Consider the following 20,213-nt stretch of genomic DNA (forward strand, 5'->3'; position numbering starts at 1 on the left):
TGTAAGCATCCAAGTGGCCTCTGGTTCTGCTTTTCTGGGAGCCCTACCCCCACCTTCTTGGGGCAAGAGAGTAGGAATAAAAGGCATGGAGGACAAAAAGGCCTGTTTATTGCTTTAGCCAGAAATATCCACTTGAGTCAGCCTGTGACGCTGGTCTTGTCCCTAGGATAGGGTCTGAGGCCCAGTCACGGTCTCCATTTAGTCAGGGGACCCATTTCCTGAAGACAAAGCCCTGGTCCTTCTGCTAGGTAAACACCAAGAGACAGAGTGGTGGGCCTGGTGGTCAACTGGGAGCCTGGGGGAGGCCATTCTTGAGCAGTGCTGTGAGGAAGCTTCCCAACTCCTCATCCTATAGGAAAGGGGAACATAGTCACTCACTACAGACAGCAAGGGAGTGAGGCCACTAGGTCTAAGGGGCATGCCACTGGTGCCATCCTCCTTACCTGGTAGGTCCAGGAAACCAGGAGTACCTTGGTGCCAGGGTCCTCAGAGTGAGCAGCAGCCTGAATAAGGATGGACTCCACGGTCACGGAACCATCAGGGAGGTGTTGTACACAGTGGTCCTTGAGGGTGCTGTGGGGGAGGCACAGTGAGACCCCCCACCTCACCTGCCTGAGGAGGTGAGATGGGCGCAAGGCCAAGACTTACTTCTTGAGGTGGCTATACACACGCAGGGCTGTCTCCTGCTCCTTGCGTGTATCCTGCAGGTGCACGCGGCAGGTAAAGCGCAGCTGATGCTCAGTCAGACCCAGCTCCTTGAGGGCTTGTTCTGAGGACACCAGCCGGAAACTCTGTGGGGCAGAGGCATATCAGGGAAAGTAAGGGATCACACACACACATACACACGGAGCCCACATACACATACTCACACTGTCTTTCATAATTAGGGTGCCGTGCAAGAGCCGGGGCTTCTTGGCCTCAGGGAGCAGTCCTATGAGGAAAAGGGCACAACTATCAACACAAGCTACCAATCACCTGCCTTCCCCTACCTAGTGCCCCCCCCATCTGCCCTTCTTACCCTGTGCCATTTCCCGCTTCAGCAGCCCCAGGGAAATGCCCACAGGGATGCTGGGGCTTGTGGGCAGTGTCACTGTCTCACCATTGGCTGGCATGTAGCAGCTGACCCCTGGGGGAGGTGGTGCGGAAAGAATATTATTCCAGGTTTCCATCCTTGCCTGGACCACCACCCCATGGGCTATCCCTGGCCACCAGTCACCTACGGAATTCCTGTTCAATCTTCTGCCTCAGGAACTCCATCTTCTTGGCTTCGCCATGTACCAGTAGCACACTCTCCGGCTCTGCCTGCCCCACCAGTTGCATAATGCCCTTGGCATCAGCATGGGCACTGAATGACATGTACTCCACCTGCATCTTCACCTCCAGCTGTTGCATCGAAGGATGTAGGTACAATTAGCAGCAGTGGGGCATAGAAGCTCTGCTAAGCCCAGGATAGGGAAGGTACTCACCACCTGACGCCCCTCCATCTCCAGCTTGCGTTGCCCACTGAGGATCTTGTGGCCCACGGTGCCTTGCACACAGTAGCCAGGCATGATGACCTGCAGGCAAAGATGAAGCTGAGCTGCACTGTCCCCCACAGTAGGTACTTTCTCCTGGGACACCTTCCCACCTGAATCCTCAGAGAAGCCCACCACAATGCCAGCTGCTCAGGAGGTGGGGCCTCTCTGTGAAAGGCCAGTTGCTTACAATCTGGGCTGTTAGGTTGGGCCACAGCAGCTGGATCACCATAGGGCCAGTACATGAACAGCAACAGCTCAGGGCCAAGACAGCTCCAGCTCCACAAGGATATGAGGAACCCCTGTAGCCATCCTGGGAGGTGGCCCTGGGTCCCGAGCTCTCACCATGTTTTTCTCATTTCCTGCCCACTTCCGGAAGATCTGCAGGGATTGGCCAGCATGCAGCATCCCAGGTGTGGCAAACACAACCTGTGGGGTTGACAGGTTAGAGGATTAGACCCTCTTACCTAGGGCTGCCATAAGCCCCAGGCCTTTAGCCAGCAGTCCTCTTGGAGGCCCATGGGAAGTGATCGTTGTGGGCCAGATGTGAAAAGCTGCCTGCTCACCATGGGACCTGGGTTGTCAGCAAACGCCCGGTCAAAGGCCTTGATATGCTTGAATTCAAACATGTTCCTTTGGACAAAGGTCTTCCGGATCTTCTGGTTTGTCCAGGTAATGAAGAGCTTATAGTAGTGGTTGGCCTTCTCTGTCAGGCCCGTGGAGAAGTAGATGGGCACCTTCAGGTTCATGCGCTCCCTGTGTGACCACCAGACCAGTCAGTGCAGGGAGACCAGGCCATAGTCAGCCTGGGACTCATCAACCTATGTATGTCCTCTACTGTATAGCTTGGCAGCTGTGACCTGAGTCCAGTGTCCCTTAAGGAACTGAATCCCATGCTGTCTCTACCCCAAGGACTAAAGAGCCAGACCCCTAACATGGGGTTATAGTAGGTTATGTGAGAAAGCTCAGTTAGACCAGTGACTGGTGGCCAGTCGACAGTGTTCCCAGCAAATGGACAGTTCCACCCAAGAAAGCAGGGCCAATGCCACTGCAGCCTAAACATGGAGTGCCCAATGGTACTGATGTTTCATCCTGCTTGGCTGTGTAAGGCTGTGCACAGCCTGTTCCATCCTTTCCTGCCCTCTTGTGAAAGAATATTCCTGGCTACACCTACCAGAAGGTCTCCAGCAGGATACAGAGCTCTTGAGCCCGGCCCAGCGCAAACACAGGAATCAGCACCTGAGGGTAGGTAAAGCTGGCTCAGATGGGAGCTACTGTCCATGCTATAAGCCCTGAACAGAGTGGGCGGCAAGATGCTCACCATACCCTTTCTGGTAAGTTGAATGACCAGATACGAAATCACTGCAAAACATAGCCAGACTTCTAAGAACTATAGGCTTTGTGTGTACCCCAACCACATGTAGAAACAATATGAACCATGTGAGGCATTCAAGCAGCCCTTCATGGAATCTGAGTAGAGTATGAAGGGATGGCAGACTCTGAGCGAAGGTGCAATGGAGTCTTAAATTCTCAGTGCTAAGCAAACAGTAACCCCCATACCCAGAGACCCTGACCACAGGGACAACAGCCAAACCTGCTGGGAGGCCTATTTGGTGTGGCCAGAATGGGCACACACCCAGAGCCTGCCTACAGTTGCTACCTTCCCACCACGCTCCACAGTCTCATGGACTTTCTTCAGAAAATCTCGTTCTCTGCAGCGTTTGGAGTCGCGGATGGTTGTGGCATATGTAGACTCTGTGATGAGCAAGTTGGGACGACATTTATCAATCCACGCAGCCCTGGAACAGAGATAGGCATAGCCATTGTATACTATTCATGGCTACAGGGCTGGAGTGACTTTTCTGGACTGCCCTAGCATGAACTCCTCTACATGGCCTATCAAACATTGTCGCAACACACTTTGGAGAGAGCAGGGGAGATAAGGCTCTAGACTGCCTTCCAGCAGCTGATTTCCAAGAGTACTCTCCACACTGCATGGGATGACCATGGAGGATACTGACATACTCTCTTGAGTCTACCAGATCCCAGGAAGACCCCATAGGATGAAACACAGGTCTACTTACCCCAAATGCCGATCTGGAGTCATATTATAATCACCCTGGCAAAGAAGATGACAGTAAGGAAAGTGCCTCCCTACCCCCCAGCAACCCCATTAAAGCCAAGCACTTCAACTGACCGTGTAGACAACAGACTCTGAGCCCACTTTAATCTGGAACATGGCTGCCCCCAGCACATGGCCTGCATAGTATGCCTTGATTTCCAGTTCATCGTCTACCTGCAGAACAGAGAGTGTTCTCAGGCCTCCCGGGATGAGGAAACAGTAGTAAGTAAATGGTCACCCAAGTCTCTCATTGTTTCCTGTTCCTCACAGGAAGTCTAGGGCTCAACCAAAAGCAACTACGTAGATGAGAAACAGCACAGACAGCAAAAGACAGCAGACCTGGTTGTGGTGACGCACGCCTTCAATCCCAGCACTTGTGAGACAGAGGCAGGCAGATTGCTGTTCAAGGACAGCCCAGTCTACACAGAGAGTTCCAGACCAGCTGGTCCCATAGGGAACCTCTACTCAAAAAGACCAGAGAGAGAGAGAGAGAGAGAGAGAGAGAGAGAGAGAGAGAAGAAAAAAACTGTGTCTTAAGGATCTAGAAACAGTTTTCAGACAAACCCCCAAAACTATTTAAAAAAGAAATTCTAAAACCAAATTAACAACAGGTGGAGTTGGGTATGGAGATACAAGCCTATAATTCCAGCACTTGGGCTAGGGCCAGTCTGGATTACACAGTGATACCCTACGTCAAAAAAAAAGAATCCATAGATGTGGAATTTAGCACAGTGGATAGAATTGTTAAAATATTGAAGAGTGGCACATATCTGTTACCTCAGTTCTTGGAAGGCAGGAGCATTTGAAGCCAGCCTTGGCTACATAGACTTTGCCAAATAAATAAATAAATAAATAAATAAATAAAATAAAATCCTGCACAAAACACACACACACACACAGGGTGATGTAAAGCCTAAGGATGAAAAGATTAATGTTCAACTACTGAGAGCTCCCAGGAGCCAGTGTCACTTGGGAAGGTAGACTCTTGCATAGACTGACTGTAGTTCACCAAAGCACAGCCTTGCCAATGCCAAAGGGAAGGCAGCCCAAACAGAACAGACAATATTCCAAATGATGGAACGCTTGCAATTTGTGAAAAATGGTCATGGATGATTTTCAAGGAAGACAAGACCACAGGAAGCAGAGGAAAAGGGCTGGTAGGAGAAATGTTTCCCAGAGATGTGTGATCCCTGCATACTAGAATGTGGAGTCTCCCACAGGCAAGCACAGGGGTGATTCCCCTACAACTGGCCAGGCTTCACTTTTCTTAAAAATCGACCCTTCAGCATATGGGCCTCCTACCAAGATTCAGAAAAAGAAATCCCAGATGGGTGAAAGAACCCCAGTTTCTAAAATCTTAGCTGGCCAGCACTCCAAACGTAAAATTGCTCCATCTGCAGCATCATGGCTTAACCCCAGGCTTCCTTGGCTTATAAGGTTAGTAGTGCAGACATATGGGTATCAACAAGAGGTCAAGACTCAGGACAGTGGTTAGAACATATGCCCCTTGCAAGGATGAGGAAACAGACTCAAAGAATTGTGGGACTGAAACCAGTTCCTGGTCTGTGGGCCCCAGTATAGCTTCTATCCACACCAAACACCCAGGTAAACGTCATGTCAAGAGACTGGAAAAACAGGATGTATATCTTTGATCACCTTTGCTGGCACTGTCAGAGGAGTCCTTACAGCAAAGTTGCCACAGAAAGCAGTGTTTCTTTCAGTAGGTAGATCAGAATGAGTGGGCCTGGCATGGTAATGCACACTTACAGTCTCAGTACCCAGGGGACTGAGGCAGGAACATCAGAAGTTTGAGGCCAGTCTCAACAACAGAGCAAGACCCTCTCTCAAAAAACCAATAGCCCCCCCCCCCCAAAAAAAGAAAAAGGTGAGAATTTATCACTAGCAAATCCACTGGTTCTTTAGGCAGAAGGTAAATGATCCCAAGTAAAAGGTGAAAAAAATTGTAGGAAGTGGAGTGGCTCCACAGAAAAGTAAATATACAAAAATACACAAATATTGACTATACCAAGCATTAAAACTGACTTCTACCCGGGTGTGGTGGCACATGCCTTTAGTCCCAGCACCTGGGAGTCAGAAGCAAGCAGATCTCTGTGAGTTCAAGGCCAGCCTGGTCTACATAGCAAGTTCCAGGCCAGGTAGGGCTATAGGGAGACCCTGTCTCAAAATGATAAAGACTTCCCAGGCGTGGAGATGCATGCCTTTAGCCCAATATTCCAGAGGTAGATGCAAGCAGATCTCTGTTGAGTTCCAAGCCAGCCTGGTCTGCATGGGGGAATCTCTGCACAGGGAAGACACTGTCTCAAAAATAAAAGACAACCCATCACCCCCAAAATAACATCTTGCTGGGTTAAAAATAGACTGATGGAGCCAGGCGTGGTGGCACAGGCCTTTAGTCCCAGTACTCGGGAAGCAGAGGCAGGTGGATCTCTGTGAGTTCCAGGTCAGCTGGGGCTATAGGGAGACCCTGTCTCAAAAAGACACTCCCTCCCCCAAAATTGATGAAATTCAAGGCTGGCAAGATGCTCAGCAGGTAATGCTCTTGCTTTCACTAAGCTTGGTGATTAGTTTCACATCTAGGATTCACACAGTAGGAGAGAACCATCCCTACAAGCTGTCATCTGATTACCAGTGCACCCATGGCAGTACCCTCCTCTCAAACACATAACATAATAAAAAAGTTCAAAGTATACACATATAGCGAGATACTGACAGAATTAATATACACAGAAACTTTAAGTAAATAAACAATAAACCTGGAGAACAGAAAATAAATTAAAGATGTTCTAACACTCGTGTGTTATCCTGGAAAGAATGCAGAAGTTCCAAGTAATTTTAATTTTTATTGTTATGGAAAAAAAAAAGGAATTTAAAGAAACACTGTAAAAAAGTCAAGGCAAATAGTAAAACAGGATAGATTAACCAAAAGTACTCTTGTTAGACGGAGAGTGTAAATGTACTAAGTTTCCAGGATGTTAGTTCAAAACAAAACAAAGCTATACACATCTCTTTTTTTTTTTTTTTTTTTTTTTTTTTTTTTTTTTTTTTTTTTGAGACACGTTCTCCTTCTAGCCCCAGCTAGTCTGGAACTCGCTAAGTAGACTAGGCTGGCCTTGAACTCACAGAGATCCACCTGCCTCTGCCTCCCAAGTGCTGGGACTAAAAGCATGCGCCACCACACCTGGCAGCTATATACATCTTAAAATACCTACATTTAGCTGAGCACGCCTTTAATCCCAGCACTGAGGAGGCAGAGGTAGGCAGATCTCTGTGAGATCAAGGCCAGCTTGGTCTACATAGGAAGGTCCAGGCCAGCTGAGGCTACAGGGAGATCTGTCTCAGACCAATAAACAAACAAAAGATTGTCTCACTTGGCTATTTGAAAACCCTTCATTTGGGCTGGGGAGATGGCTCGGGGGTTAACAGCACTGGCTGCTCTTGCAGAGGACCGGGGTTCGATTCTTAGCACCCACATGGTAGTCAACAACTGTCCGTAACTCCAGTTCCATGGGAGCCAACGCCCTCTTCTGACCTCCATGTACATTGCATGATACAGGTACACTTCCATAAATGCAGGCAATGCACTCATACTCGTAAAATTAAATCAGAAAAATAAGTAAAAACCCTTCATTCAAAGCTGGGTGTGGTGGTATACACCTTTAATCCCAGCACTTGGGATGCAGAGGCAGGCGGATCTCTGAGTTCCAGGCCACCTGGGGCTACAGGAAGACCTGGCCTCAAAAAAGACAAAAAACCCTTCACTCCTTCCCTGACTCAGGTTATCACAGCCTGGGACTGGGTACTCACCATCTTGCTGTCTGGTCTTTACCTCCCTACCTGCTGAGATACCAGGAAATCCAACAGGCTGAGTATACCTCAGATCCCTCCTTTGGGAAGGGAGAAGGCAGCTTGGCCTATTGAATCCTGATTGAGCAGAGCCAGGTGGAAAGGGGCCTTTTATACATGTGTACACACATATGCAGACACACCACATACACTCACCCAGGCTAATGCCAAATATAGCTGGACACTTGTGTCCACTGATGTCTTTTGATGACCCCACACTCTTAGAGAATGAGATGGAATAGCCTGAGCCCAGGATCCCAGGGCCTTCCAGACAATGTACAAAGGAGGGGGCAAAGATCCTGACCTGGACTGTCTGGTGCAGGTGAACAGCCACCACCTTCTTCATGCAGTCTTTGATCATCTGGGAAGTGAAGAAATTGGCTTCACCTTTCTTGTCTACGGCAATCTTGCGGTAATCTTCCAGCAGGATGGGGCAGATGGCCTGGGTGGGGTGGGTCATGTAGATGGGCCCATCATAGCCCACCATCTCACTGAAGTAGGGGAGTGCCCCACAGTGGTCCAAATGGAAGTGGCTGGGAGAATGTGACATTAGTCAGCCTGGGACCACCCTCTCGAAGTTACCCCATTCAGCCCTGGGCTCATGGTCCACTCATTCACTGAAAACTTCAGTACCTAATGTCCATCACTCTCCTAGGTACTAAATAACCAAAACTGGGGCTGGAGAAATAGCTCAGTGATAAGAGCACTTGCAGAGAACCCTGATTTGTTTCCCAGCATCCACATGGTTGCTAGTAACTGTCTGTAACTCCAGTTCTAGGAAATTCAATGTTCCCTTCTTCCATGGGCACTGTGTGCACAAGGTATACTTAAATACATGCAGACAGAACACTCATACACATTGAAAAAAAAAAAGAAAACAAGAAAGCTACTGTCTTCCCAAATGGGCAGTCTAGATGCCTAGCAAAACAATATGTAAACTAATGATTAAAACCTGAATCAGGTGGGGGTGCTGGTACACACCTTTAGTCCCAGCACTTGTGAGACAGAGGCAGGCAGGTCTCTGAGATGGAGGCCAGCCTGGTCTACATAGCAAGTTCCAGGCCAGCTGGGGCTACAGGGAGATCCTGTCTCAAAAAAACAAAAAACAAAAACCTGAATCAGAGCAGAGCATGGTGGCACATAGCTGTAATCCCAGCTCTTGGAAGGCAGAAGCAGGAGGATCAGAAGTTCAAGTCAGCCTTGGCTTACATAGTAAATTCAAGGGCAGCCTGAGCTACATGAGACTCTGTTTGGCTTTTTTTTTTTTTTTAAAAAAAAAAAGGCTGAGGAGACTATTTATTTGGTAAAGTGCCTGCCACATAAATCCCAAAGCTAGGGAGGTAGAGACAGATAGATCCCTAGGGTTTGCTGGCCAGCAAACCTAGCCTAATTGCTGAGCCCCAGGTCCTAGTGAGAGAGCTCATCACAAGAGCAAGGTAGATGATACCTAAGGAGAAACAACACTTGAGGTTGTCCTCTGGCCTCCTACATACATACATACACACACACCCCTGAATCAGATGATCATAAGTTGGTGAAAAAACATAAGGCTCTAGAAAGGGAACAGCAAACTGAGAGGAGAGCCATTAACATCCTGGTAGAGGCAAAGAGAGCTGAGACAGCTTGAGGCAAGGCCTAGGATATGCTTAGGGCAGAAAGAGTGGGGCCAACCAACCCATAGCAGACAGGTAGGGATGACCCATGTCCAGAAGCCTGAACAGCTGAGGACACAGCTTACCAAGATGGGCTGCTTTAGACCTAAAGGACCATTCTGGCTTACAGGGGGAAGGGGGAGGGGAAATGCTATAGTCAAAGTGAGACCAACTAGACCAGGGAGTGACAGGGGGGATTATGAAAGGTGACAGGTCCTGGAACTGCTGGCTAGAACATGAGAGTGAGAACAGAAGAGAAAATGCTTTCCCTTGCTCAGCTCTACCAGGCAACTGGAGGCTAGACCATGAACACAGAGATTTGGGTCAGTGCTGACTGGACCTTCGTACCAGTAGACAACAAGGATTAGCACCCTAGAGAGACAGTAAAGAGAAAATGAGGCCTGGGGACCAGAGTTAGAAGTTGGAAGGGGAAGGACAAGCAGAGACTCAGGTGTTTGGCTAGTAAAATGGGAGGAACTGGTGAGATGGCACAACTACTGTTGCCAAGTGCTGGTGAAAGAGACTCCAGGAGTTATCTGGCTTGGAGTGCCCTGTACTTGATAGATGAAAAGTGCACTGGCTACTCTGGCTGGGTCTCTATTTTCTGGGGCACTTTCCAGGCTTTTGTCCATGACACTTAAGGGCACAACCAACAGGCACAATCATCTTCCTGGCTCTAAGGGGCTAATGGCCACCCTGAAGCATGAACGACAAGGCAACCTAAGCAACACACATAGCCTTCAGCCTCTACAAGGGAGAACAGGAAGGGCCATCAGGACCCTGACAGACCTACCTGATGATCACACAGTCCAGAAAGTCAGTCAGCCGGCCACTCTGGGTAATGTAGGAAAAGTCAGGAAAGCGCCTCTAAGGAGGAGCAAAAGAAAAGTTGGAATGCAACAGCCTTGCTCTACAGTCTCCAGGCAGTGACCCCAGCACTGAGTCAGAGTGCCTCTACTTTGATGGGTGGCACCCAGACCACTGGCTACTCATAACCTCATGGAAAGGTCAAACTATTAGCTGACCTCAAACTACTATCTGAGCAGAAATTGAGCCAAGGGTCCAACCAAAACTAGTCTAAAGGATCCTCAGGAGTTTCATCTCAGTGGGGCCCCACTTGTCAAGCACTGTGAGGGGCCACCTGCCTCCATCCTACATGGGCACTGCTGTCCAGGCATGCCTCCACTGCCCATTTGTCCCCTCTCTAAGGCCCCAAGGTTCTGCTTTACATAGCTAGAAGGTAGGTTGTAGGCTCTTGCTGCCACCTGGACTACCCACCCAAAGTAGTACTCACGTCATCATTGTAGCCCATGTGCATCCCACAGTCCAACATGACGTTCTTGCCCGCAATGGAGACCAAGATACAGCTGCGGCCTACATCCTGGCCAGCCCCTGTTCAAGAGGGAGGGCAGATGAGAGGGCCATGCCTCCCTTCTTCTTTTCCCCCAATTCCCTCCCTTACTACAGCAATTCTGCACTATTGCCTTCAGTTCTGCAGTCCCCTACAGGCTGAGGAAACTAAACCCTAAGACTGATGAGTGGATAGGCACATGGGCCAGGAAACACAGCCACCTCCACACACAGGTAAGGGAAACACACGGTGGGGGGACAAAACTCTATACTAGGGTCACAGACTCCCTCACTAAGCTTCCCTTTGTATCTCAAAGCTACAGTCATTGCTTTGTGGGGTGTCACTGCTACTCCCCCAGACCTTAGTGAAATTACTCCTGGGTCCTCAGTTGAGAGGCAAACCAATGAGTCTCCTTCCCTAGGATTACTTCCTGGGTAGGCAGAGGCCTAGTGTAGGGTGCTCCTGGTGGTGCTACACTCATGTGGCCTCAGCTCAACCATAGGCAAATGTGGCCCTGAACAATAACTATGGCTGCAGCACAGATAGCCCACCTTGGGCAGTGGGAAGTACAGGCCCCACACCACTGCACCCGCCAGCACCTCCAGCTCAGCCTCAACAGGAGTTCTTCCCATGTTCCTGACGACCGAGAAGCCCTACAATCTGCACAGCCCAAGACAGTGACCATGTAAGGTACACCTATATCCGCCCCCCACCCACCCACCAACTGGACTGTCATTTCCCCTGGGTCCTGGGGTCTGAAAACAACAAATGGTCCAATTTCCATCTTGAATACCAGAGTCTCCCTCTACCAGCTGCATGCACCACCAACCCTCAGTACCACAAACATCAGTGACCAGATACGGCCCAAAGTGTGCTTTTCTTACATAGCCAGCAATGGTGTGGTTGAGGAGGGGTCTTGGGTTCTCCTGCAGGCCTGTTCCTGCTCCCTCAGGATCTGTGCTCCTCAAGGACAAGGTCTTAGCATCCTCTCCAACTGTATCTCTAGCCCTAAAGTTGTACCAGGCCCTGAGGCCCTGGAAGCATTTACAAGAGGGGAATGGTTGCCCTCTCACAGGAGAGCACCTGACATCAGAGGGATACACATGTACACAGCTACAAGAGGGATACACATGGTGCAGAGTTTGCTTTCTGGATTCCAAAGCCTAGTTCTTGGGTGTTGACAGATGTTCCTTCCAAAGGGACTCACAATCCCAGGGAGGAAGGATAGAAGCCTGCACTGCACAGAGATGTAGAGACAGGGGTAGAGACAAAACTGAGATGAAAACAAAGAATACAACTCTGTCCACACATCTCTGCATAGTAAAGGCTTAGACCCTAGGGCAAGAAAGCAATTAGACACTGAGTACATCAGATGGAGATTAAACAGGGTGCCAGAAAATTTCAAAACCACGGGGTTGTGGGGACACACCATGAAGATGACAACAACTTCCCAGCAGGGTTGTGGGTGGAAGGAGTGGAGAGTCAAGCATATGAATGTGCTTGATTTCATCTATTTCAGAAGCTAAGCAGGCTGGTTAGTACTTGGATGAGAGAGAGGGTAATCAACATGGCAGGTTGGCCATGCCAAGGTTCTGTAATACAATGAGCTGAGAGTTTCAATATCTGGTCAGGACGACTTAAGAGTCCTGGATCAACACCCAAGCAACATATGTATGAAGAAAAGCTGAGAGACATCCAGGGAGGGTCTGGAACCCTAGATTTCAAAGGACTGCTTCCCCCTACACACTGTTCTATGCTGTTAGGGTTTTACTTTTAATATTTATTATTACTTTATGTGTATGTGTATTGCCTGCATGTGGGTACATGCACCCATGTTGTGCAATGCCCTCGGAGGTCAAAAGAGGGCGTTGGATGGGAACCTCTGGAACTGAAATTACAGACAGTTGTTAGATGCCATGTGGGTGCTAGGAGTTGAACCTGGGTCCTCTGCAAGAGCAGCCAGTGCTCTTTAACTGCTGAGCCATCTCTCCAATCTCAAAACAAAAAAATTTTTTTTTGAGTCTTTTTGAGACATGTTCTCCCTATAGCCCTAGCTGGCCTGGAACTCACTATGCAAACCAGGCTGGCCTTGAACTCACAGAGATGCACCTGCCTCTGCCTCCCAAGTGCTGGGATTAAAGGCGTGCACCACCAAGCTCGGTGAGGTAAGTAATTCTTAACCAGTCTAACTCCCTCCTTCTCATTCTTTAATTCAAGGATACTTATGGATGCCAGACCCTAGACAGAGTCTTCCCCTAAGTTTATGAAGTGGGTGAGACTTTCAGATCAAGACTTAGAAGAAGGAACTATTCAGTCTTGAGTAGGGAAGAGGTGGTTTCTTGTAGAGACTGGCAGTTACTCTCCAATAAGTGTGCTTTTCTTACATAGCCAGCAATGGTGTGGTTGAGGAGGGGTCTTGGGTTCTCCTGCAGGCCTGTTCCTGCTCCCTCAGGATCTGTGCTCCTCAAGGACAAGGTCTTAGCATCCTCTCCAACTGTATCTCTAGCCCTAAAGTTGTACCAGGCCCTGAGGCCCTGGAAGCATTTACAAGAGGGGAATGGTTGCCCTCTCACAGGAGAGCACCTGACATCAGAGGGATACACATGTACACAGCTACAAGAGGGATACACATGGTGCAGAGTTTGCTTTCTGGATTCCAAAGCCTAGTTCTTGGGTGTTGACAGATGTTCCTTCCAAAGGGACTCACAATCCCAGGGAGGAAGGATAGAAGCCTGCACTGCACAGAGATGTAGAGACAGGGGTAGAGACAAAACTGAGATGAAAACAAAGAATACAACTCTGTCCACACATCTCTGCATAGTAAAGGCTTAGACCCTAGGGCAAGAAAGCAATTAGACACTGAGTACATCAGATGGAGATTAAACAGGGTGCCAGAAAATTTCAAAACCACGGGGTTGTGGGGACACACCATGAAGATGACAACAACTTCCCAGCAGGGTTGTGGGTGGAAGGAGTGGAGAGTCAAGCATATGAATGTGCTTGATTTCATCTATTTCAGAAGCTAAGCAGGCTGGTTAGTACTTGGATGAGAGAGAGGGTAATCAACATGGCAGGTTGGCCATGCCAAGGTTCTGTAATACAATGAGCTGAGAGTTTCAATATCTGGTCAGGACGACTTAAGAGTCCTGGATCAACACCCAAGCAACATATGTATGAAGAAAAGCTGAGAGACATCCAGGGAGGGTCTGGAACCCTAGATTTCAAAGGACTGCTTCCCCCTACACACTGTTCTATGCTGTTAGGGTTTTACTTTTAATATTTATTATTACTTTATGTGTATGTGTATTGCCTGCATGTGGGTACATGCACCCATGTTGTGCAATGCCCTCGGAGGTCAAAAGAGGGCGTTGGATGGGAACCTCTGGAACTGAAATTACAGACAGTTGTTAGATGCCATGTGGGTGCTAGGAGTTGAACCTGGGTCCTCTGCAAGAGCAGCCAGTGCTCTTTAACTGCTGAGCCATCTCTCCAATCTCAAAACAAAAAAATTTTTTTTTGAGTCTTTTTGAGACATGTTCTCCCTATAGCCCTAGCTGGCCTGGAACTCACTATGCAAACCAGGCTGGCCTTGAACTCACAGAGATCCATCTGCCTGTGCCTCCTGAGTGCTAGGATTAAAGGCATGGGCCACCCTACCTGGCACTGTTAAAGAGTTTTAAAAAGTCTAGTTTTAATTTTCTATGACAAAGTTTTGTTTTTTTATTTTATGTGTACTAGTGTATTGTCTGCATGTATGTGAGTGCACCCATGTTGTGCAATGCCACAGAGGTAAGAAGAGGGCTTCAGATTCCCCTGGAACTGGAGTTAAGGACGGTTTGTAGCCGCCATGTGTGTGTGCTGGGAATCAAACCTGGGTCCTCTGCAAGAGCAGTCAGTGCTCTTAACCACTGGGCCATCTCTCCAGCCCCTTGTGTTTTGACAAGGAGGGATTAAAGGGTATGCCACCACACCAGTCAAAAAGATTCTTTAAATGCTAAATAGATTAGATACAAGGGCTAAACTGAAGAATGATGGTATTAAGCTGGACATGAGCAGCAGGTAGTGGAGGCAGACAGAAGACCGGGAGGGCTGAAGGGATGGCTCAGCAGTTAAGAGCACTTGGTGCTCTTGCAGAGGACCCAGGTTCTGTTCCCAGCACCCGTATGTTGGCTAACAACTATTTGTAACACTAGTTCCAGGGGATCCAATACCCTTTTATGGTCTCTGAGGGGAACCAGGCACAAACACGGTGCACAGACATACATGTGGGCAAACATACAAGTAAAAATCAATCTTAAAAAAAAAAAAAAAGAAAAAAGGAGGGAGCAGGTGGATGAGCTCTGTGGTCAGCCTGGTCCACATGGAGAGTTCCAGGCCACCTGGGGCTACCCTGTCTCAGGAGGAAAAAAAACGGGGGGGTGGGGCAGATGGCTCATACCTTTAACGCAGCCACTTGTGAGGCAGAGGCAGAGGCAGGCAGGTCTCTGTGGCTAGCCTAATCTACATAGTGAGATCTTGTCTCAAATAAAAAGGAAAACTAGGAGGGGGAAGGCAAAAGTCCAAGCAGAGGGGTCTTGAAGCAGCAGCCCACGTGAAGGGCAGACCCACCCTGTGGCTGGATTCAACCGCAGAGGCAGCAACCTGTCCAAGGACGCACTTCACCTCGAAGCCACCTTGAGCCTTAGGGTCTCATTCTCTTCTCCTTGCCAGGCAGCCTAGGCAGAGAAGCTGGGCCTCCATGACAACTCACAACAAGCTCTAGGGCCAGGTTCACCCACACAGCTCCCAGCAGAGCGGGGTCGCTGGGCGCTGCTGGCGTCCCTCTGGTTGTGCTGCAGGCTGCACAGGATGGAGGCAAAGGAACCGCAGCACGCGCGCGGACTCACCCAACGGAGTGACTCTGATCTCGGGCATGGTTTCCTCGCGTCTCCACTACGTTGATGCAGCCGGCCTCCGAGTCCAGCCCCGCAAGGCCGGACCCCACGCGCGGCCAAACACTGCGCAGGCGCAACCGCCGCGACGCCAGCTTCCGGTCTGCGAGCCGGAAATGCGGGCTAATAGGTCGCGTTCTGATTGCGGATAGTGTGGCGGCGAGGGGAGGGCCGAGGGCGGGGCTCTGGTCTGCACCCTCTGCAGCTGCCCAACTGCAGGCTCCGGTTGGCCGGTGGGCGTGTGGATTCGTACCTGGCGGGATCCTGGCACCGCAGTCGGGTCCTCCTAGTCGTTTGGAACCGACGGCGAGAATTCGGCTCCCACCGCCCCCCCACTGGCCTCTGCCGCGCCCTCCGCCCTCAGCCGGAGTAGGGACGCTCCAGCCCGGTGCCGCTAGACGCGGGTCGCAGGTGAGACTTGCGGACCTCCCGCATCACCCTGGCCACCTGCTAGGCCTTAGGAGTGGGGGGAGGATAGTGCCAGCTTGTGGGCCTTCTGTCGCTGCCCACCCTGCCTAACCTGAGCTTCCGTGCGAGTCTTAGAGGTGTCCTGCATCACCTTTCGGAAGCTGGCTAGCTGCCTTCCCTGTTGTTTTCAACTCAGCGCGGACAGCTCTGAGAGACTGCTGGCAACTCCTTGGCTTTTGGTCCGGTTTCTGGGCAAGAAAGCCAGGCCGCCGGGTGTTAGGTGTCCAAAAAAGAACCGCAGGAGGCCTCAGAGACTATCTGCTCAGTGGACAACACACAGGCCCTGAGAGGAGAGGGGTGTGCCGGAAGAGTTATGCAGTCGCCATTTTCCTGATGCCCCAGTTAGGGCTGTTCCTGACACCTGGGACAATCCCATCTCTAGAGTCTGACCCATGGGATCTGCAGGGCCCCATCACCACTCTAGTAAACTGTCATGGGCAAGGGATATGGCCTATTTCCTAGAGATAAAGGCCTGATAAGACAGTGTGAGAGGACAGAACTTGCACACAGACCCTGGTTGTCCTGATTGAAGCTGGGGTGTTGGGGTCTTGATGATACAGAATTTAGAGCAAGGGTCCAGCACCAAGGGACACGGGAACCCTTAGACTCAGGTGGTGAGCACTGACCCTGGATATCTGGAGATGCAGCCAGATCCCATAGCGTTGGTCCAAGACATGGCTCTTCGGGTATGTGGCACTAAGTCCTCAGAGTTACCTTTTTTTTTTTTTTTTTTTTTTTTGGTCTTTTTGAAACAGCTGGCCTGGGACTTGCTATGTAGACCAGACTGGTCTCAAACTCAGAGATCCGCCTGCCTCTGCCTCCCAAGTGCTGGGATTAAAGGTGTGCGCCACCAGGCATTGCCAGAGTTTTCTATTTCGAGATGTGAACACAAGCTGGGTAGCAGCACTTGACAGGCAGAGGCAGGCAAATCTTTGTGAGGTTGAGGTCAGCCTGGTCTACATAGCGAGTTCTGTTTTAGCTGTGGCTACAGGGAGACCCTATCTCAAACAACCCCCCAACACACACGCACACAAAGATGTGAGCACAAGCTGAGCCTGGTGGCACAGACATATAATTCCAGCTACCCCAGAGGGAGGAAGACTGAAAGTTCAAGGCCTGCCTGGGCTGTCTGTGATAGAACATTTGCCTAGCATGCAAGAGGCCCTAAGTTCAGTCACCACTACTAGGGGGCAAAAAAAAAAGTGTGGACACTAGAATGTTTGTGGAGTAATTGTAAAAATACAAAAAGAACCCAGAGTCCAGCCTTACCCCAAGGCCTCTATCCTGGACCACTTCCAGAATGTTCTCTGGAGCTAGTGGGAGGACTTACAGTAATCATTTACATGTGGTAAGACCTTTGGCCCAGTTACCCTACTGTTTGGGGTTGCATACAGTTTCAACAACAGGAGTGTCCATCTATCGGTCTAGCAGATGCCAGCCCTACAGTCCTTCCTCTGATTTTGGGATTACAGCCCTGATAAGGAAGGGAAAGCCTGCCCAGCCAACCTCTCTACCCTCCTCTATGTCAGAATTACCTGCTACCTTAGAGTCCCTGCATTAAAATGCTATCCTGAGCCGGGCGTGGTAGCGCATGCCTTTAATCCCAGCACTCAGGAGGCAGAGGCAGGTGGATCTCTGTGAGTTCAAGGCCAGCCTGGTCTACATAGTTCTAGGACAGCTGGGGCTACAGGGAAACCCTGTCTCAAAAAGACCCCCCACCAAACAAATGCTATCTTGACATACTGGGGTCCAGGTGTGACTGGAGCCTGGGATTATGCTTCCCTTTTGGAAACATTTCTCCAATGTATGAAACAGATACTCTAGGGAGAAAAAACAAACAAGCAAAAAACAAGTAGCAGTGCAACCAGAGGGTTCCAGGTCAGGAACTAACAGTCAGTGGCCTGAATGACTAAGAGCAGCTATGCCAAGTTCTGTGAGTACAGGATCTCTTAAGGGCACAGCGGGCTTAAGTAGACTTGGAGAACTTAGAGCTCCTGAGGAGGGAGCTCAGGTAAAGGAATGGAACTTCACCATGGCTCTCAGCAGGCAGTTTCAGGACCCCACTATTTCTTTCAACTGTTCTTCCCAGGCCCCTCCCAAGAAAGTGAGCCACAGAGTAAGCTGGCTCAGCAGAATATGACCATAAGTTCGGTGTGAAACTGTTTCAGCTCATGTTGGAAGATGGATGGCTCGGAGACAGATTTCAACCTGAAAGTCGTCCTGGTCAGCTTCAAGCAGTGTCTCACTGAGGATGGGGAGGTGCTACTGGACCACTATATTGCCAGCTGGAAGGGGCTAGTCAGGTGCGTTTCCTGGGCTGCCTCTCTGTTGAGAGCTGGCTGAAGGGAGGAGGTTTCCTGGTCAGAGGTACACCTGGGCACAGGGACTTGGGCCATCTAATGGATTGTTGCCATCCAGCCTTCCTGCCCCTGTCTCCAGGTAGACATGTGCTCTAGGAGGCTCACAGTAGTGTCCTCTATACCATAGGCTGGCTGAAAGAGTCTAGCCAGGGCCTCAGGTTTCTTCCTTACACAGGTTTCTGAACAGCCTAGGTGCCATCTTCTCATTCATTTCCAAGGATGTGGTTTCAAAGCTGCAAATCATGGAGTACCTAAGGAACAGCCCACAGCGTGAGCACTACACCAGCCTGCAGTCCATGGTGGCCTATGAGGTGGACAACAAGCTGGTGGACATAGATCGCCACTCTCGTTCCCACTACCCTAACTCAGGCTGCCGGACGGTGTTGCGCCTGCACCGTGCTCTGCATTGGCTACAGCTGTTCCTGGAAGGCCTGCGCACCAGTTCCGAGAATGCTCATACCTCCACACTCTGCAGTGATGCCTACAGTGCCACACTGGCTGCCTACCATTCCTGGATCGTACGCCAGGCTGTCACTGTGGCCTTCTGTGCCCTGCCCACACGCAAGGTCTTCCTTGAGGCCATGAACATGGGGTCCTCCGAGCAGGCAGTAGAAATGCTGGGAGAAGCCCTGCCTTTCATTGAACATGTGTATGACATCTCCCAGAAGCTCTATGCTGACCACTCCCTGCTAGATCTGCCCTAGTGGCTGGTCCCCAGACCAGGTGAGCTTCCCTTGCTTAGACCAGGGCTTGGAGAGCCTGAGGCCACTCCCACAGCAATATGTTCTGAGTACCACTGTCACTCCTGCAAGCTGAGGTTGTTGAGAGCCACAAGCTGTGACAAGAAAGATAGGCTGGCTGTTGGACGAGGAGAGGTGGAGGCTAGTATCCTGTCAGTCCACGGTGAGACAGCTGAGCCCCAGCTTTCCCTTCAGCCTTAGTTATGTGTGTCAGGCCTCCTTAAAATACAAATGGTAAATGGAGAAGATTGGGTAGGAGTGGGGCTCATATATATGCAACAACTCAAGGTTGCCCCACCTCTTGTGTGTGGAATCTATGAAATGGTATGAGGCCATGAGACCTGGAGCTGAAGTTCTGTCTCCACCTCCTCCCCTCGGCCATCTGCCCAGCCAATGTGTATCCTTCTTATGCCCATCTCAGGCCTGAGACACAGGGTCAGTGCCAGGCAAACAGCCTTAGGGCCCACATGTCTGAGGCCCCTTCATGTTTCACTGGCTGTCTTCAGGCAGAATGAGGTTTCTGGGGCTGTGGGGGCTCTCTCCCTGCCCATGATTTGCCTATTTGTTAGCCTTTTTTCATATCAAATAGGCCAGCGCCTTTGTGTACTTGGCAGTGCCAACTGGCTGAAGCAGAGGCTTCCCTGGAAAAGTCTGCCCTGCTCAGGGCAGCCTCCTCCACAGCCCCTGCATCATAGCATCAGCCCCCTGGGAGAGACACAGGAGGTGGCTTCCTGCAGTGGTACTATTGCACTGAACCCCCAGCACAGCCCAAGGTTCTGAGATATCAATACCTGCCAAGCCAGGCCCCATCTTCCCTAGCTAGCATCCAGTGAGATGCTACATTCCTTCTCCCCCTGCCCTGCTGCTCCTGTCACCACAGTATCCAGAAGACAAATAGGACATGGCTAATGGAGGGGGTCTGGAGCCTCTTGGCCAGCTGACAAGAGGCCCTAGTCTTTCTCACTTCATCTTCATGCAGAACCCTACGACAAATTCATGAAGACAGTGTGGGCATACCTCCTTCCCTCAAGAGCTATAGTGTTCTGTTCCCACCACAAATAAATTATAAGATTTGTGTATGGCATTCTAGGATGGGTCACTGGGGTGTGCCAGTCATTTGATTATCTCAGTGGAAGAACATGGAAGTACCCAGCATGATTGAAGAGGAGCTAACCCCAGGGACAGGCTTTAAGTATGTGCTCCCCAATCCT

The 20,213-nt window shown here is 50.1% G+C and overlaps 2 protein-coding genes across 7 annotated transcripts; one reads left to right on the forward strand and one right to left on the reverse strand.

The window, feature by feature from the left end:
* Nucleotides 1–86: 86 nt before the first annotated feature.
* On the reverse strand, nucleotides 87–15,559 carry Ints11 (integrator complex subunit 11). 4 transcript variants are annotated; one of them, XM_029555834.1, is made up of 17 exons: nucleotides 15,390–15,546; nucleotides 10,447–10,544; nucleotides 9,946–10,019; nucleotides 7,805–8,033; nucleotides 3,712–3,810; nucleotides 3,599–3,633; nucleotides 3,175–3,313; nucleotides 2,689–2,753; nucleotides 2,081–2,270; nucleotides 1,860–1,943; nucleotides 1,467–1,556; nucleotides 1,221–1,383; nucleotides 1,100–1,126; nucleotides 870–931; nucleotides 649–791; nucleotides 444–573; nucleotides 87–349 (listed from the first exon to the last, which is right to left on the reverse strand). In XM_029555834.1, exons 1-17 carry the CDS (start codon nucleotides 15,415–15,417, stop codon nucleotides 284–286), a joined length of 1,722 nt encoding a protein of 573 aa, XP_029411694.1. In that variant the 5' UTR covers nucleotides 15,418–15,546; the 3' UTR covers nucleotides 87–283. The 4 variants fall into 4 exon arrangements, with proteins under 4 accessions (XP_029411694.1, XP_008850793.1, XP_029411695.1 ...); XM_008852571.3 differs by having other exon boundaries at nucleotides 1,019–1,126; nucleotides 15,390–15,545; XM_029555835.1 differs by lacking the exons at nucleotides 9,946–10,019; nucleotides 10,447–10,544 and having other exon boundaries at nucleotides 1,019–1,126; nucleotides 15,390–15,559.
* A 147-nt stretch (nucleotides 15,560–15,706) lies between these two features.
* On the forward strand, nucleotides 15,707–20,086 carry Cptp (ceramide-1-phosphate transfer protein). Of its 3 annotated transcripts, none has more exons than XM_008852579.3 (3): nucleotides 15,707–15,845; nucleotides 18,071–18,205; nucleotides 18,438–20,086. In XM_008852579.3, exons 2-3 carry the CDS (start codon nucleotides 18,084–18,086, stop codon nucleotides 18,964–18,966), a joined length of 651 nt encoding a protein of 216 aa, XP_008850801.1. In that variant the 5' UTR covers nucleotides 15,707–15,845; nucleotides 18,071–18,083; the 3' UTR covers nucleotides 18,967–20,086. The 3 variants fall into 3 exon arrangements, with proteins under 3 accessions (XP_008850801.1, XP_008850803.1, XP_029411698.1); XM_008852581.3 differs by having other exon boundaries at nucleotides 18,450–20,086; XM_029555838.1 differs by having other exon boundaries at nucleotides 15,712–15,845; nucleotides 17,992–18,205.
* The last annotated feature ends 127 nt before the right edge of the window (nucleotides 20,087–20,213 follow it).

This window comes from Nannospalax galili, unplaced genomic scaffold, assembly GCF_000622305.1.
Source record: "Nannospalax galili isolate Female #2095 unplaced genomic scaffold, S.galili_v1.0 scaffold806, whole genome shotgun sequence".
Taxonomy (NCBI): Eukaryota; Metazoa; Chordata; class Mammalia; order Rodentia; family Spalacidae; genus Nannospalax; species Nannospalax galili.

Excerpts from the sequence above, each read along its gene's own strand:
- Ints11 (XM_008852571.3), bottom strand. The coding sequence starts at position 15,417 with ATGCCCGAGATCAGAGTCACTCCGTTGG. Across the intron at positions 10,545-15,389 it reads GATCAGAGTCACTCCGTTGG|GGGCTGGCCAGGATGTAGGC; the intron begins GTGAGTCCGCGC and ends CCTCTTGAACAG. Across the intron at positions 1,127-1,220 it reads GAAGATTGAACAGGAATTCC|GGGTCAGCTGCTACATGCCA; the intron begins GTAGGTGACTGG and ends CACCTCCCCCAG.
- Cptp (XM_008852579.3), top strand. The coding sequence starts at position 18,084 with ATGGATGGCTCGGAGACAGATTTCAACCTGAAAGTCGTCCTGGTCAGC. Across the intron at positions 18,206-18,437 it reads AGCTGGAAGGGGCTAGTCAG|GTTTCTGAACAGCCTAGGTG; the intron begins GTGCGTTTCCTG and ends TTCCTTACACAG.